This window comes from Rhinichthys klamathensis, unplaced genomic scaffold (assembly GCF_029890125.1).
Source record: "Rhinichthys klamathensis goyatoka isolate OS25496 unplaced genomic scaffold, OSU_Roscu_1.1 h1tg000111l_1, whole genome shotgun sequence".
In the NCBI taxonomy this organism is placed as follows: domain Eukaryota; kingdom Metazoa; phylum Chordata; class Actinopteri; order Cypriniformes; family Leuciscidae; genus Rhinichthys; species Rhinichthys klamathensis.
Genome location: NW_026606649.1, coordinates 1,841,262 through 1,858,685, shown reverse-complemented (window position 1 = coordinate 1,858,685; position 17,424 = coordinate 1,841,262). Strand labels below are relative to the sequence as shown.

At 41.2% G+C, this 17,424-nt stretch overlaps 1 protein-coding gene across 1 annotated transcript in view; it reads left to right on the top strand.

Annotated features, from left to right (window-relative positions):
* The window catches only part of LOC130087734 (radixin), a 553,959-nt gene extending 538,299 nt beyond the window's left edge, over positions 1–15,660 (top strand). The window contains exon 14 of the mRNA XM_056254217.1: positions 15,496–15,660. Within this exon, the coding sequence (XP_056110192.1) occupies positions 15,496–15,660 (165 nt within the window). The remainder of the gene's footprint in view (positions 1–15,495) is intronic.
* Positions 15,661–17,424: the final 1,764 nt, after the last annotated feature.

Below are 17,424 nucleotides of genomic sequence, written 5' to 3'. Positions count from 1 at the left end.
ATGACAGTTAACGTTACCTGATCTATAGGTAAGGTAGTTTTACGGAGCAATCTTGCTATTCCTAAAATACAGAAAACGTTCATTAACAATAAATACAATAACTATAAATAACATAACGTTACCTGAGCGGAATATAAATAGCAGCGGTGACGTTTATGCTCAACGTGCGGTGATTGGTGTATGAAAAATGGACATTGACATTTCATTGGACAGCCAAAAATGGAGCTCGTAACGTAATTGGTTTTTTAAAGATGGAGCTCGTCATTGTATTGGATAGATTTTACAGACGCACGGCTGTCAGGTACCGCCACAGGGAGAACTACATTAGCGCAAGCAGATAAGAGAGCGTCATCATAGTTTTGTGTGTCTCGGCGTTTGTATGCAGGTGTGCGTGTTATACAACAGGCTCATTGCTGCAATAATGACATTTTCAGCCGCTCAAACTAGGAGCTGAGAAATGTTTGAGAAATGGAGATTAGTCCGGCCTCGGCGGGACTAAAACACACTCTTTTCTCATTTTGCCGGTGACGCACGCCCATGGGGGGCGGGATAGATTTCTTATAACGTAAAGAAAGCTAGCCGCGGTTTTAGGGCTCGCGGTCTTGATGCTGGCCCGTTTCCCTGACGACTCGCGGACAGAAGGGGGAGGTCCACAGAGCTCGACCAGTCCTCACTGTCCGACGCCAGGATAGAGCAGCAGGTCTCCTCTACAGATGCAGCTATCTCGTCGTCATTAATGGCGGAAGCGGCGGCGCGCGGCGGCCGTTATCCGTCAGTGAGCGACTCGAGTGAAGCTGGTGAAGCTGGCAGGCGAACCGGCGAGCTTTCACGGGCTGGAGAAGGCTCGGGGACCCGCTGAGTACGGCGCTTTTTAACGGCGCGGCACTGCAGCGGGTGGAAGTGCAGTCTCGCTGAAGGATGCCAGGCAAGTCCTCAGAGTCACCGTAGGCAATCGCTCACAGTGAGGGCAGCCGCCGTCGGCGAGCGCGAGAGCTGCATGATCCTCTCACAGGCAGGAAACGCATCACATGGCGGTCCCCGTCGCTGAGTGTGGCTCGGCACGAGCCACAGGAGGATGGCATCTTTAAAAAGACGCGGCTCTTTTAGATGATAGACGTGTGAGTCTTGGGGCGAGCACACACACACACACATACACACAGAGCAAAGTAAAGGATATATAGTACGCCGGAAAGCGCAGCAGGTACGGCAGTTGAAGGCGGCGAGGCCAGCGACTCCAGAAGCTCGTCCCGCTGAAAGGCTTACGTCGACGGCGCGGCTTCTCACTCCGGATCCAGCGATGCGAGAGGCTTCGCTGAATAGATGAAAATCAGTGTACCAGCCTTATCGAGCTATATTTATAGGGCGAGACCACGCCCTTTCTGGCGGGACGTGACGAAATGGGCGCGAAATGCCCCCATTGGATATGGTGTCACGCAGCGCCTCTCTCGATAGGCTGCTGCTGTTGCAGCAGGGCAGCCAATAGGCGCGCAAGCTGTCCTGCCTATGTCTGCATGCTGCTGCACAGCGTTTTACATTAATTCAAAATTAAGGATAATTTTTGGCTTCAATATCTCGTGGAAAAGAGGTTTACCCCATAGCGTAAGATATTACGCAGTACGAGAGATACTCTCGTAAGAGAACTGGTCTAACCATTCATCAACAAATGTATACGGATTATCTTCTTTCATATAAAAGTGCCTTGACTGCTGCTAAATCCTCTTTTTATTCTGATATTATCAGTACAAATGAAAATAACACTCGGATTTTATTTTCCACTATTTATAATCTACTTAAGCCTGTAGACACTGCAAATCACTTTACCTCCATAGCTCAGTGTAACACATTATTGGATTTCTTTTGTACAAAAATTACCAATATTTATCACCAGTTGAACTCTGCTGCCTCTGCATACAGCTGCCCATCCTGGACTACAACACTGGACCCACCATTCTCCATTCTATCAACTTTCCAGCCTTCATCAGTTTAAGAAATCACTAGACTCATCATTAAGTCCAATAATTCTTCCTGCTCGCTTGATCCCATCCCTACCACCCTGGTTAAAACCTGTCTGCCCTCTATCTCACCTATCATAACATCCATAATCAACTCCTCCTTGCTTACCTCCACTGTTCCTACATCTCTCAAAACTGCTTCTGTCACCCCTATTCTGAAGAAACCTGGTTTGGATCCTAATGACCAAAACAACTATCGTCCCATTTCCAAACTCCCATTTATCACTAAACTTTTAGAACGGACTATAGTAACTCAACTTCAAGCTCACCTCCGAGACAATAACCTCTACGAATCTTTTCAGTCTGGTTTTCGCCACAATTTTTGACATTGTCTGATTCGATTGGATCGATTGCTCCTGTCTGCCTTGCTGCCTGCTGTGAGTTTTTTTGCTTCGAGGCTGTAAGCTCCGTCTAAGCCTCGTATTAGCTTTGTATTTCTTTCTGTTTTGAACCATCATTTACTATAATTTCTAGTTGTTTATATACTACTAAATACAGCGTACCCAACATCTCAGATTAACCTGATATCGCTAGCTTCCGTTATTGTTAGCACAACACGCTAGTAACTCGCTAGCCTGTTAACGCGCCACCCGTGCGTTCAGTTCTTTTTTTTCTTTTTTTCCGCGCACGCACCCTCGCCTTTGAGTTCATAAAAAGCCTAGGTGAGTAAGAATCAGTCAACAAACACGGTGAGTAATTTTCCTGTTAGTGTCACCTGCACTTCATGTCACATATTTAGCATAGCCTTCTCTGTCGGCAATATAGGATATATGTGATAAATGCAATGAGTGCTGGAGTTTTAGATACTATTTTGGATGCGCCTAGCATAGTGAACTCTTTACATGATTCGGTTCCGGCTGAATTAATGCCTGTGCAGAAAGGCAAATGGGTGTTTTAGTTCGCAAAAAAAAAACACTCTTCCGTTCCGATTACCATAACAAATCGATTTGCCCCGCTCAGTGAAACACCCACTGAGAAATCTGTTGATTGTGCCCTGGTAATTGGTTATTCGATCACACGGAACGTAAAAATAGAGACACCAGCCACCCGAGTCACATGTTTGCTGGGAGCCAGAGCGCCTGACATCAAAGCATAATTTAAAAGTGCTGGCTAATGCTAATTGTAAATTCTCTAAGATCATTATTAATGTCGGCACTAATGATGTTCGACTTCGCCAGTCGGAGATCACCAAAATTAATATTAAAGAGGTGTGTGAACTCGCAAGTACGATGTCAGGCACTGTAATTTGCTCTGGCCCCCTTCCTGTTCGCAGGAGTGATGAGATAGTAAGTCGATTGGCCTCACTTAATGGCTGGCTGTCTAAGTGGTGTCCGCAAAATAATATAGAACTCATAGACAATTGGAAAAGTTTTTGGGGCAAACCTGACTTGTTGAAAAGAGATGGTATTCATCCCTTCTGGCTTGGTGCTGCTCTTCTCTCTAGTAATTTGGCTCATAGTCTTAGAGATAAAAAATGACAAGTTGGGCTCCAGGTCAGGAAGCAGACAGACTGGCTTAACCGACTGTCTGCTAGCAGCCTCGCGTCACCGAGGTCAGATAAATCCCATCACATAGAGCCTCTTTCACCTAGATATCATCATATAGCAGCCCGTTCTCATCCCAAGGCGTCATACATGTGACGCTTTTGACATTTCGTCGAAATCTTACGCACATGGCATCCTTTAGCGTCAATATGAGACGCAAAACCCAAGGCGTCATACAGGTGACGCTTTTGACATTTCATCTAAATCCGACGCACATGGCATCCTTTAGCGTCAATATGAGACGCAGATCCCAAGGCGTCATAACCGTAACCCTACCCCAGACCTAAACCTACCCATAACAGTGCGTGTTATATTGACGCTAAAGGATGCCATGTGCGTAAGATTTCGACGAAATGTCATATGGCGTCACCTATATGACGCCAAAGGATGAGAATGTGTTGCATATAGAGACTGTGTCTGTTCCCCGAATTTGGAAGTCCAAAAAACGTCCAAACCCATCTAAGGTTAAAAATTTAATTGCTGTTCAACAAATAAAAAACAGATATAATACAGATGAGCAAACGATAAAGCTTGGGTGGCTGAATATTCAAACCCTTACTTCAAAAGCGCTCATAGTTAATGATATGATTTCAGATTTTAACCTAGATGTGCTGTGTTTGACAGAAACCTGGCTAAAACCAAACGATTACATTACTTTAAATGAGTCAACCCCACAAGATTACAGTTATAAACATGAACCTCGTCCGAAAGGCAAAGGGGGAGGTGTTGCGGTAATTTATAGTAATATTTTCAAAACCACTAAGAAATCTAGTTTTAAATATACTTCTTTTGAAGTGTTGGTGCTTAATGTAAAAATATATAGTGTAAACGATAAATCACCTTTGAGAATTCTGCTGGCTACTGTGTATAGGGCACCATAAAGATTTTATCAAAGAATTTGCTGACCTTCTATCAGAATTAGTATTGGCTGCAGATAAAGTACTAATTGTTGGTGATTTTAATATACATGTAAATAATGAAAAAGATGCATTGGGATTGTCATTTAAAGACATTGTAAACTCAATTGGAGTTAGACAACACGTGTCAGGACCTACTCATTGTCGTAATCATACTCTAGATCTAATACTATCATATGGAATAGATGTTGATACCGTTGAAATACTGCAGCAGAGCGATGACATCTCAGATCATTATCTAGTCTCATGTAAATTACATTTAGCCAAGGCTGATAAGCTGACTCCGTGTTATAAATTTGTTAGACCTATCACTTCTGCCACTAAAGATTGCTTTATCAATAATCTTCCTAATCAGTTTCATCATCTCAGCATTCTGGATAGCTTAGAAGAACTTGATATTGCAACAGAAACTTTTAACTCTCTCTTTTCCAGCACTTTAGACACAGCTGCTCCGTTGCGCTTAAAGAAGATTAAAGAAAATAGTCCAACGCCGTGGAACAACGAGCACACTCAGGCCCTTAAGAGAGCAGCCAGAAAAATGGAGCGCAACTGGAAGAAAACTAAACTAGAGGTATTTCGCATTTCGTGGAGAGAGAGCTCGATTGCTTACAGAGAGGCTTTAAAAGCTGCTAGATCTGCTTATTTTTCAACCCTATTAGAAGAAAATAAACACAATCCTAGATATTTATTTGAACAAGTGGCTAAACTAACGAAAAATAAAGCTTCTAGCCCAGAAGTTTCTAAGCAACACAGCAGTAATGACTTTATGAACTTTTACACTTATAAGATCGATAATATCAGGGACAAAATTATAACTATGCAACCGTCTACTACAGTATCGCATCAGGCAGTGCATTGTAGTCTCCCTGAGAAAAAATTTGATTCATTTGTTGCTATAGGAGAGGAAGAATTTTGCAAACTCGTTAAATCATCTAAATTGACAACTTGTATGTTAGACCCTATACCGACTAAGCTACTGAAAGAGATGCTTCCAGATGTCAAAGATCCTCTTCTTAATATCATTAATTCATCTTTGTCTCTAGGATACGTACCAAAAACCTTTAAGCTGGCTATGATTAAACAGCTTGTTAAAAAAAACGCAACTTGATCATACAAAATTAGTCAATTACAGGCCTATCTCGAATCTGCCTTTTCTATCAAAAAACTGTGTTCCTTTCTTGAAAGAAATTATATCTGCGAGGATTTTCAGTCCGGATTTAGACCGTACCATAGTACTGAGACCGCTCTCATTAGAGTCACAAATGATTTGCTCTTATCATCCGATCGTGGTTGTATCTCTCTCTATTAGTGTTACTTGATCTTAGTGCTGCATTTGACACCATTGACCACAATGGGTGTCTTGAAAGGCGCCAACAAATAAAATGTATTATTATTATTAAACATCCAGTGTACTCCACACAATATGCAACAAAAGTCAATAAATATAAATAAGCTAGTTACACATAATAATTCTTAATTCATAGTCAAGATGGTTCTAAAACAACATTGAATAGTGTACAAAAAATCTAATAAATCGTCAAAATGACAGTGGAGGAGGTGCCGCGGTGCGTTAGGTAATGTAATGTGAATGTAGCGGTGGCATATGCTAATTTCACTGTTTGTCATGGCGATATCACTACACAGCTTTTCACTCGACGAGATCTCGTACTACACCCCTAACATTCATCAATCAATACTTTTTACATTGAATACTTAAGTACATTAAGAATCAAGTACTTTTGTACTTTTACTTAAGTAAAATGGAAAAGGACAAATAATACTTCTACTGGAGTAATATTTTAATAGGGTATCTGTACTTTTACTCAAGTTCTTGATTTGTGTACTAAGTCAAGTCACCATATAGCGCTTTTTACAATACAGTTTGTATCAAAGGATATGAACAAGATGGCGCCGGTGTGTTTGGCTGGCCGTCTCTCCGTCACTCTCTTTGCTTTTCTTAATTTTATTGATTTTTGACCTTGGTATTTTTGAGATCAAGTCAACGTTGGTGTATGATCGCCAAACTCTTTTGAATCTAAGGTTCCATGTCAAAGATGTGCTTACCTTTGATAATGGAGGAGAAAAAATATGGCCCCCGTTTCTCTCTGAAATCCCAATTGACCCGAGCCGGGTCCCGGTGCTTGCTTCCAGGAGAAGACGTCGCCGCTGTGGTACCCGAAGCGGACGGCTGGTAAAGCTGAAGATCCGCCTTAAGAATTCGTATACTTCCCGGCCAGTGTGTGGATTATTTCCCAGCATGTTCATACCATTACGCCTGTTGGATCCGATGGATGCCTGCCTGGTACCTATCAGCGTGGATGCCGTGGTCCAGCCCCACCCTTGCCCTTCCAGGCTAAATCGTCGTGGGGTGAATCCGGGAAACCTTCGCCCATTGTGCCGTGCTCCCCCATCGGCTAGAGCACACGTTCCTGCTCCGGCCAGGGTTGGCTTGGTTAACGCTCGATCGCTGGCCAATAAATCCTTTATTCTTAAGGATTTTTTTTGTTCCCATGATCTGGACTTTCTCTGTATTACAGAGACGTGGCTGAATGTGGGTGAGTCGGGCGCCTTGTTGGAACTTTTACCAGCGGATTGCTGTTTTTTTAATACACCACGAACATCAGGTCGCGGAGGAGGAACGGCAGTGGTTTATCAATTTTTTTAAATGTAAACAGTATGTTCAGCAATCCTCTTTCACCTCCTTTGAGCTAACTTCTTTTGAGGTGGGTTGTTCTGATCCGGTACTATGTGCCGTTATTTACCGCCCGCCTAAATACAATAAGGATTTTATTGCTGATTTCTCTGAATTCATGGCCGATATCTTGACTAATTATGAACATGTTCTTATTGTTGGTGATTTTAACATACATGTATGTTGCCCTGGTAAACCGTTGGTAACTGAGTTTTTATCATTGATTGATGCTTTTAATCTGACACAGTCCCTACGTACAATTACACATGAAAAAGGACACACTTTAGATCTAGTTCTCTCTTACGGTTTGCCTGTGTTAAACCTAGAGACACACAACGCTGTATTTTCTGATCATATGCCTGTGACATTTGAGACTGTATTTTCCCGTGCTGTGATCAAAACTCCCGTGCCTGCACGAAGCTATCGGATTATTAACCCCTCCACTGCCACGCAATTCTCCATGGCTTTCGACCAGCTCTGTCCTCCTAACATGTCTGATGTCCAGGAGCTCAGTACCTGGTTCCATTCTTCCTGTAAAGCTGTCCTGGACTCGATGGCGCCATTAAAGGTTAGGCAAACCAGAACTAAACCTGAACTGTGGCTTAATGCCGGGACTCGAGCTGTCAGACAGGAATGTCGCAGAGCTGAGCGTAAGTGGAAAACAGATAAATTGCAAGTGTCCTTTCAGATTTTTAAAGATTGCTGGCGAAACTACCAGAATGCTGTTAAAGAGGCTAAAAAAGAGTATTTCTCTAATATTATTTCATCTCACGCCCGGAATCCACGAATGCTTTTTAGTACTATTGACTCTCTTTTTAACGCTCCACAAACTGCTGGTTTGGAATCCTCCACTGAACTCTGTAACAATTTTATGCAATTTTTTATTGGTAAGGTCGCCTCTGCGAGGGCTCTTACCTCTCATCCTGGTTTTGATCCCTCTGTTTGTGTTGCTTGCCCTGTTGCTTTTAATCAATTTGAGCCTGTGACGCTATCACATTTGAAGGATGTGGTTACTCATTAAGCCTTCTGGCTCTCCCTGTGATGCTCTCCCACCACGGCTGTTTAGAGAAGTTTTTCTCACTATTTGGTACTGGGTACTTGCTATTGTAAACGGTAGCCTGTCATCCGGTGTGGTTCCTGCAGACTTTAAGCATGCTGTAGTGACACCCCTGATAAAGAAACCTGGTTTAGATCCTACTGTGCTGAATAATTTTAGGCCAATATCCAAGCTCCCATTTGTATCTAAAATCTTGGAGAAAATTGTGTATTTACAACTAAAGTCTTTTCTTGATGAGCAGGGTTTATTAGAAATTTTTCAATCTGGATTTAAAACCCTACACAGCACGGAGTCAGCACTGTTGAAGGTCTGCAATGACATCCTCTTGGCGTGCGACTCCAGCAATAACGTAATCCTGGTCCTGTTGGACCTTACCGCTGCCTTTGATACTGTAGACCACAGCATTCTAATCTCAAGGTTACAGCACCAAGTAGGCCTCTGTGGCACTGTCCTGGAGTGGTTTAGATCCTACCTGTCTGACAGAACATTTCATGTTCAAATGGCTGAGTTTGAATCCCGTGCTGCTCCGCTGTCATGTGGCGTCCCCCAGGGTTCAATTTTAGGTCCCTTGCTTTTTTCATTTTATTTGCTTCCTTTTGGGTCTATTCTTAGAAAACATGGTATTTCTTTCCATTGTTATGCAGACAACTGCCAGATTTATGTACCCTTAAACAGAGATGGGGACTCGAGTTTGAGACTCGGACTCGAGTGCGACTTAAGTCCCACACACAGTGACTTCAGACTCGACTTGAGACTCGTCCTCGAAAGACTTCAGACTCGACTCGGACTCGAGCTGCGGGACTCGTGAACAATGTTTATTTTTAGGAAACGTCTGATGAGCTCGCTGTTATCCCCCTCCCTCCGTTACCTATAACCTGCCTACGTAACCACGTACTACGTCCTATTGCTGGCAGCGCGCGCGCGACCATGAGAGGATAACAAACAAAAAGTTCGACTGCACCGGCCGCTGCTGTGCCATTCATCGTTAGCTTTAGGTTCAAAAACTTCAAACAAGACGCGCTCAAAAGAAGCGCTCAATGCAAATGATGCAGTATCACGATAAAAGATTCTGGCTCAACTACATCTAATTTTATCAGGCGTCTGAAAACGCACCCTGATAGGTGAGTAAACATGTTTAGCTCAGCATTGACCATCTACCGTTAGCTTGCTTATTGCTTTAGCTACCTAACGTTACGGGAGGTTAACTCCGATTGTCTTCCTTATGAAATATGAATGAGCGATTGTTTAATTGCCAAACTTGTGGTGGTCGATTAACGTAACGTTAATCATTTACGTGCCGCTGGCTGCCCGTTGTCTACAAACAGGTTACAGGATTATTGTTGTTTATGTAACGTTACAGTTTCATTTAGTTATAACGTTACACTGGTTTGAGAGTCTGGGATGTGTTGACTTACAGTATAACGTTAAGCTATGATTAGTTGCATAGGCAGTGCAGCCAGAAGAAGCCAGAAATGTTTTGTGGCCCATACCTAGTGAGTGTGTTAAGAGAAGAGAAGGTTAACCAGTCTGATCTCACCCTTTGGATTTTTTTATTTCTAAACATTTTGTTCTCAACAAGTTACATGCCATAAGTTGGTCAGTTGCTTCACATTTACACTAAAGATTTTGAGCATTTGAATGTTTTGGAAGTGCACTGTAGTGTTAATTTCATTTGGACACAATAGTTTATTTGCATTTAGCTACACTGATGTTTTGCACTAAATAGGAGTGTGTCAATTTTAGTGTTGTGAGTTATATCATTTTCTATATTTGGTCTTATGTCTTGGTATGTTCAAGCTACAAGGCAAAATAAAGAAATTAACTAAAAGTAAAGCATTCTTGGTGTTTTTGTCATGTTGCAATAGCCTGTTTACACTGATTATTTACTAAAATCAAAGCTGATACTGTATGCTAATAGATAAAGGAGTCATAATAACATATGGTACCACTTTATTTTGATAGTCCACTTTATACATTCGACTAACTATAAGTAACTTTGCAGCTGTATGTCAACTAACTCTCATTAGAGTATTAGTAGGCTTAAAATCTGCTAATTATGTATTATAATATATTATTTTGTTGGTTCCCCAACAGATATTCTACTGACTATAAGTAACTTGGCAACTACAAGTCAACTTGTTCTCCAAACCCGAACCCACATCATAACCTGACAGTCTACTAATACTCTAATGAGAGTTAGTTGACATGTAGTTGAAAATGTACATAGTAGAATGTCTAAAGTGGACTATCGAAATAAAGTGTAACCTAACATATTACATGCTTCGAATTCCTTATATAAAGTTATGCAGTGTTCTAAGCAACCTGGATGGGTTGCTGTACGTGATGCAACACTTATAACCACAAGAGACTTGAGACTTGACTTGGACTCTAGCTCAAAGACTTGAGACTTGACTTGGACTCTAGCTCAGAGACTTGAGACTTGACTTGGACTCTAGCTCAGAGACTTGAGACTTGACTTGGACTCTAGCTCAGAGACTTGTGAGCATCTCTGTTGATTTCTTGAACGCAATAATTACCAATCAGAAGCATTTACGATGGACTCCCCTCACCGCTCAAAACAGACTTTTTGTTCAGTGACGAATTCTGTATGCTGGCAAATCCTCTAATTATAACAAACATAGTGTATATATTATGAAAGCTTCATTGATAATAACAGATGTGTGAGATCGCAATGAACTGATGTCAGCTTTTTAGGAATTATTATGGGAGCGTGCATCAGGCATGCCAAACCATGCACGCAGTAGCTGCTTGCTTTTATGTTATAACAGTGGTTTGTGTGTTAATGCTTTATAACGAATAATTTATCAGGAGCATTTATGCTGATGTGTATGGTGGCGACACGTAGGCTAACTTGAAAGTATTTGGAGGTACAGAAAAAAGTCTTTTTGTGGGCGGGAGCGGGACAAAACATACATGTTGCGGGCGGGAGAAAGTAATATAGAAAGTAGTTGAGAACGTCAGTTATAACGACCCACGTATTAAAAAATAGTCGGGTTTAAACCGGGCTCGGGCTCATAATTACAGTTAATGTGACGGGCAGGGCCGGACCGGGCTCGGACACAGCGGGCTCGGGTAGGGTCTTGCTTGATTTTTTTGGGCCCGATCTAAGCTCTACCTCGGGTAAGTTATGCTAACACTTACAGGCACGAATCAGCCGTTTGTCCTTGGGTAACTTGTGGAGCCTCTCCCCCGTTTTTGATGTATTCGTACATCCCGCACAAACACAATAGTTAACCATTTTTGCTAGCTAGGTCTCCAATATAACGTAACTCTAGGCTTGTAGCATAGACAGTAAAAGCTTGGAGTACCTTTTATGACGTCACGCCCAGCTAGTGGAAGGGAGGGGGCGTGCTTAAAAGCACTGTAAAACGTACCAACTTTTCATATTATATTCAGCATTTTGGTATAAAAAACATAAAAAAACAATGGTGGACGGTTCTTATCTTTATGTTTAGTAAGCACATTGCATTATCTTCGTGAAATTTTTTACCTGCAATTTACACTTTAAGAAGAGGATCTATGACCTCTGGAAGGATCTCTTTCAATAGCTTAGTCAGTATAGGGTCTAACATACATGTTGTTGATTTAGATGATTTAACGAGTTTAGACATTTCTTCCTCTCCTATAGCAATGAATGAATGGAATTTTTCCTCAGGGAGACTATCACGTCCGATGTGATACTGTAGCAGACGGTTGCATAGTTATAATTTTCTCTCTAATATTATCAATCTTGTAAGTAAAGAAGTTCATAAAGTCATTACTGCTGTGCTGTTTGAAAACGTCGTTAATTTAGCTACTGTTGCGAATAAATACCTAGGGTTGTGTTTGTTTTCTTCTAAGAGTGTTGAAAAATAAGCAGATCTAGCAGTTTTTAAGGCCTTTCTGTACGCAATCGTGCTCTCTCTCAACGAAATGCGAAAAAATTCTCATTTTGATTTCTTCCAGCTACGCTCTGGACTATTTTCTTTAATCTTCTTTAAGCGCAATGGAGCAATTGTGTCTAAAGTGCTGGAAAAGAGAGTGTCAATCATTTATGTTGCAACATCGAGTTCTTCTAAGCTATCTGGGATCCTAACGAAATGAAACTGATCAGGAAGATTATTTATAAAGCAATCTTTAGTGTCAGAAGTGATAGTTCTACCATATTTATAACACAGAATCGGTTTTGCAGCCTTGGCTAAAATAAGTATACATGAGATTAAAAAAATGATCTGAGATGTCATCACTCTGCTGCAGAATTTCAGCGGCATCAACATTCATTCCATGTGACAATATTAGATCTAAAGTATGATTACGACAATGAGTAGGTCCTGGCACGTGTTGTCTAACTCCAATAGAGTTCGGAATGTCTTTAAATGCCAATCCCAATGCATCTTTTTCATTATCTACATGGATATTAAAATCACCAACAATTAGGACTTTATCTGCAGCCAGTACTAACTCTGATAGAAAATCAGTAAATTCTTTGATAAAATCTGAATTGTGCCCTGGTGGCCTGTATACATTAGCCAGCACAAAAGTCGAACGGGATTTATACTACACCACATAACGTTACAGAAAGCACCATCACTTCAAATGAATTATATTTGAAACTAGATTTCTGAGTAATACTGAAGATATTGCTATAAATTACAGTAATACCTCCCCCTTTTCCTTTTAAACAAGCCTCGTGTTTATAGTAATAATCTTGCCGGGTGGACTAATTTAAAGTAATGTAATTGTCTGGTTTTACCCAAGTTTCTGTCAAACACAGCACATCTAGGTAATCAAGTCTGTAATCATATCATTAACAAAAAGTGCTTTTGAAGAAAGGGATCTAATATTCAGCAACCCAAGCTTTATCATTTGTTCATCTGCATTATATTTGTATTTTTATTTGTTGAACATCAATCCAATTTTTACCCTTAAATGGGTTTGGGAGTTTTTTGTATTTCCTAATTCGGGGAACAGATACAGTCTCTGTATAATGATATCTAGGTGAAAGAGACTCTTTGTGATGGGATTTATCTGACCTCAGTGACGTGAGACAGCTAGCAGACGGTCAGTTTAGCCAGTCTGTCTGCTTCCTGACCTGAGCCCCTGATTGTCATGTTTGAGCTCTATGACTATGTGCCATATTACTAGAGAGAAGAGCAGCACCATCCCAGGAGGGATGAATACCATCTCTTTTCAACAGGTCAGGTCTACCCCAAAAACTTTTCCAATTGTCTATGAACTCTATATTATTTTGCGGACACCACTTAGACATGGCTGTCTAAGTGGTGTCCGAATAAATACCTAGGGTTGTGTTATATTACTTTTCAACACTCTTAGAAGAAAACAAACACAACCCTAGGTATTTATTCGTATTAGTAATAATTATTCGTAATACCTATAAATAATAGTCTCCATTGAGTGAGGACAGTCTCCTAACTATCTCATCACTCCTTCGAACAGGAAGGGGGCCAGAGCAAATTACAGTGCCTGACATCGTACTTGCAAGTTCACACACCTCTTTAATGTTAATTTTAGTGTTCTCCGACTGGGGAAGTCGAACATCATTAGTGCCGACGTGAATAATAATCTTAGAGAATTTCCGTTTAGTATTAGCCAGCACTTTTCGATACAAAAATATAAATTGTACAATGAATATTTTGGTAGAAATACTGTACTGTACTACTGTACAAATTTGCTTTGATGTCAGGCGCTCTGGCTTCCGGCAAACATGTGACTATGGTGGCTGGTATTTTCACGTTCCGTGTAATAGAATCGCCAATAACTAGGGCACATTCAACAAGATTCTCAGTGGGTGTTTCACTGAGTGTGGAGAACCGGTTTAATGTTGTAATCTGAACGGAAGAGCGGTGTTTTGTCCCACGACTACAGCATCTCACGGTCACCCAGTTGCCCGGCTGCTCTACAGCCGGAATCGAACAATGTACAGAGGTCACTAAGCTAGTCGCATCCAAAGCAGTATCTAAAGCCCTTGCACTCATACAATTAACCTCAATTAAAGTTTGGATGCGTGTCTCTAGTTCTGAAATCTTCTCCATCAGCCTGACTGTCTCCCTGCACTTATCACATGTAAATCCTATATTGCTGACAGAGAAGGCTATACTATACATGTGACATGAAGTGCAAGTGACAATAACAGGAGAAGACATTACTCACCGTTGACTGATCCTATATTTACCACAGTTATATGGATCCGTAAAAGGCGCACAAGAAAAAATAAATAAATAAAGACCGCAGGCACGGATGGCGCATTAACAGGCTAGCGAGTTACTAGCGTGATGTGCAGACTAGCGAAATTACTAGCGTGTTGTGCTAATATAACGATTTAGATAGAAGCTAGCGATGTCAGATTAATGGGTGGTGATGAGTAAGATATAATTAGCAATATAAACAACACAGAATGATAGTAAATAAAGATTCAAAACAGAAAGCAATACGGAGCTAACATACGCAAACCACTCAGCAGCAGGCAGACAGGAGCAATCGATCCTCGAGCACAGATCCAATCAGTCAACAAAGTCTAGATGAGATAGCACTCCAGGCCACCGGAAGCACCTATGCAGTTCCTCTGGCACCGTGGGACACCGTAGTTCCTCTGGCACCTATGTCCACCACTGAATATCAGCATCAGCTCTATTATGCCGATATGCCTTGCCAATAAGATGATGAGTTGAATATGCGCCTGCAATGACTTGCATGTGCAAGGAGCGCTAGTGATAAGATCACATCAGCAGTGTGGTCATCTTGAAGTGAACTTATGCAGTATGGTGAATAAGATTTTGGCCTTGAACGGGAATATGATACCTGGTTTGCGATACCTGTCAACAGAATAAATTTATTAATGTATAGTTAATAAAATTTGTTCAAACAGATGATGAAAATAACTTTAATCAGAAGAGCTCTAAATGAATTTTAGAACTTTTATCTAGAACTTTTATTTCTAAAAGAGAATCACGTTAACGACTCCATTGCTGTAGACCATCGACAAATGTCAAAATCGTCAAAGAAAATGTTTTGGTTTCAACTGCATCTGTCTGAAAAAAGTAGCTTGCATTGTACTCATTGTTTATTTAGTTCTAACAAGGTTATTGGTAAAAAGGGAAATGTGTATTGTATCAGCATCAGTTATCGGCAAAAATTTGTTGACAAATATCAGCATATCGGATGTTGGCAAAAATTCAGTATTGTGCATGCCTAATGAATAAGTACAAATAAAAAGGATTATATACCTGCAGCTTACACATTGTCTTCATTACAGGCCTTGAGCTCAGAATTGGCCCAGGCCCGCGACGATTCCAAGAAGACCCAAAATGACGTGTTGCATGCAGAGAATCTGAAGGCTGGCCGGGATAAATACAAGACCCTACGCCAGATCCGCCAGGGCAACACCAAGCAGCGTATTGATGAGTTTGAGTCCATGTGAGGTCTATACCATCCCCGTTAATCAACCTATTCTCTACCCTGTATCCCTAATGCCTTGATGGGTGGCTTACAAGCACGACTTCTTCCTGCCCACTCCTCACCTATAGACCCATAATCCTTGACCTTTGACCCCTTCAGAGAGGTTTGGGGGACATGGCTGCCACTCCCTCAAGCTTTGCCAAAGCTCTCTCCGCCTGTGATCAGCTTTGTTATGCTGTGCACGTGCATTGAGCTCCTCATAGCCCTACTCCAAAACCGTCCAGTTAGGAACAAGTGGTATATCCTATCTTTATAAACTCTTAAATGATGATTTACTAAAAATGTTTGAAAATATGTATTTTAGAAGAGACTGAAATTAGTTAACGCAAAATGTATGAGTGTTTTATGAAATAGCCATTTTTGTTTGTTTGTTTTTGTCATTGTTTTTGTTGTTGTTTTTTTGCAACTCAGCATTTTTCTTCTTTCATCTATATATATATATATATATATATATATATATATATATATATATATATATATATATATATATATATATAATAAGCTATTACTCTTGCTAGGGCTTACAGGTGAACAGACAATAGTTGTTGTTTTTTTGTTTGTTTTTTGGATTTTTGATTGTACTTATTGTGGGGAAACACTCTGAGGATATTCATTTGTGGAATAGATAGAAAGTTATGTTCTGTTCATCTGTGATTTTTGGGGAGGCATTTTTGTGCGAATGTATTTGTACACCTGCATACTCATGTGGTTGTTTTGTAACAGCTGTGGCCTTTCTGGCTGGGGAGGATTTTATAACATCAGTACTGTTTTCGGGATGGCTTGCTACCTCAGTCACGATGTAAAACATCGTGACTGGTTAGTCAAACACCTGGTGCACCGTACGGCAGAGAGAGGCAAGTGTTGTAATTTTGTTCTTTTTGAGTTCTTGTTACCCAATTCTTAAAGGGACACTTCACCCATTTGCATTAAGCTTTGTATCTTTAGAAACCCAGTCATTTTTTTGAATGGTCATGGTTTATTCCCTTATTTTCCCCTGAGATGGGAGAAATAATGATTTAAGTGTTCCACTTCCTGCTTTTTATGACGTAAAAATCGTCATTTTGCGTCATAAAAAGCAGGAAGTCGCATTTCTTTGTATAAGGGTTGAGACTACAAACACTAGCTCATCATTTATCCAGGGGGTGGGACCCACTCACGCTACAGACCTATCACAGATCAGTTGGTGGGACTTCACTTGCAGATACTGAAATCAATATCTGCCATCTTGTTTGGAAGCTAAGCTAACAAGCGCTGTGGAGATAGGACGTAACGACAATGACAGAAGAAACTAAACATGATATGGAAGAATTTTGAGGATTTTGAAAATCTGCTGCTCGAATCCGATGTTCGAGGCTATCTTTACGAGCCGCAATATAGTGAAGAGCAGCTGAGGCTGATGGAGGAACAGGAGGCGGCTGCTGCGGCTTCTGCAGTCGAGGCAGAAGACCTGCCTGTCGCGGATGAGGAGCCCAGACTGGCTCGAGCTGAGGCGGACTGCTGGTGCCTGTGCTCTCGCTGTGCGCTACGGACACAGAGTCCGTCTGCTGCAGAGAATTTCAACGATGGCAATTTCTCCTGGACGAAATCTCTGAATCAGACGAGCACACGGACGTTTGTGTCGTGATGTGAACCACCGGTATCATGCAATAATTCACCATATAGAAAGAAATACAAACAAGGAGTAATTCACTAATGAGTTTGCCAACTAACTAGAAATTTTGTGTAA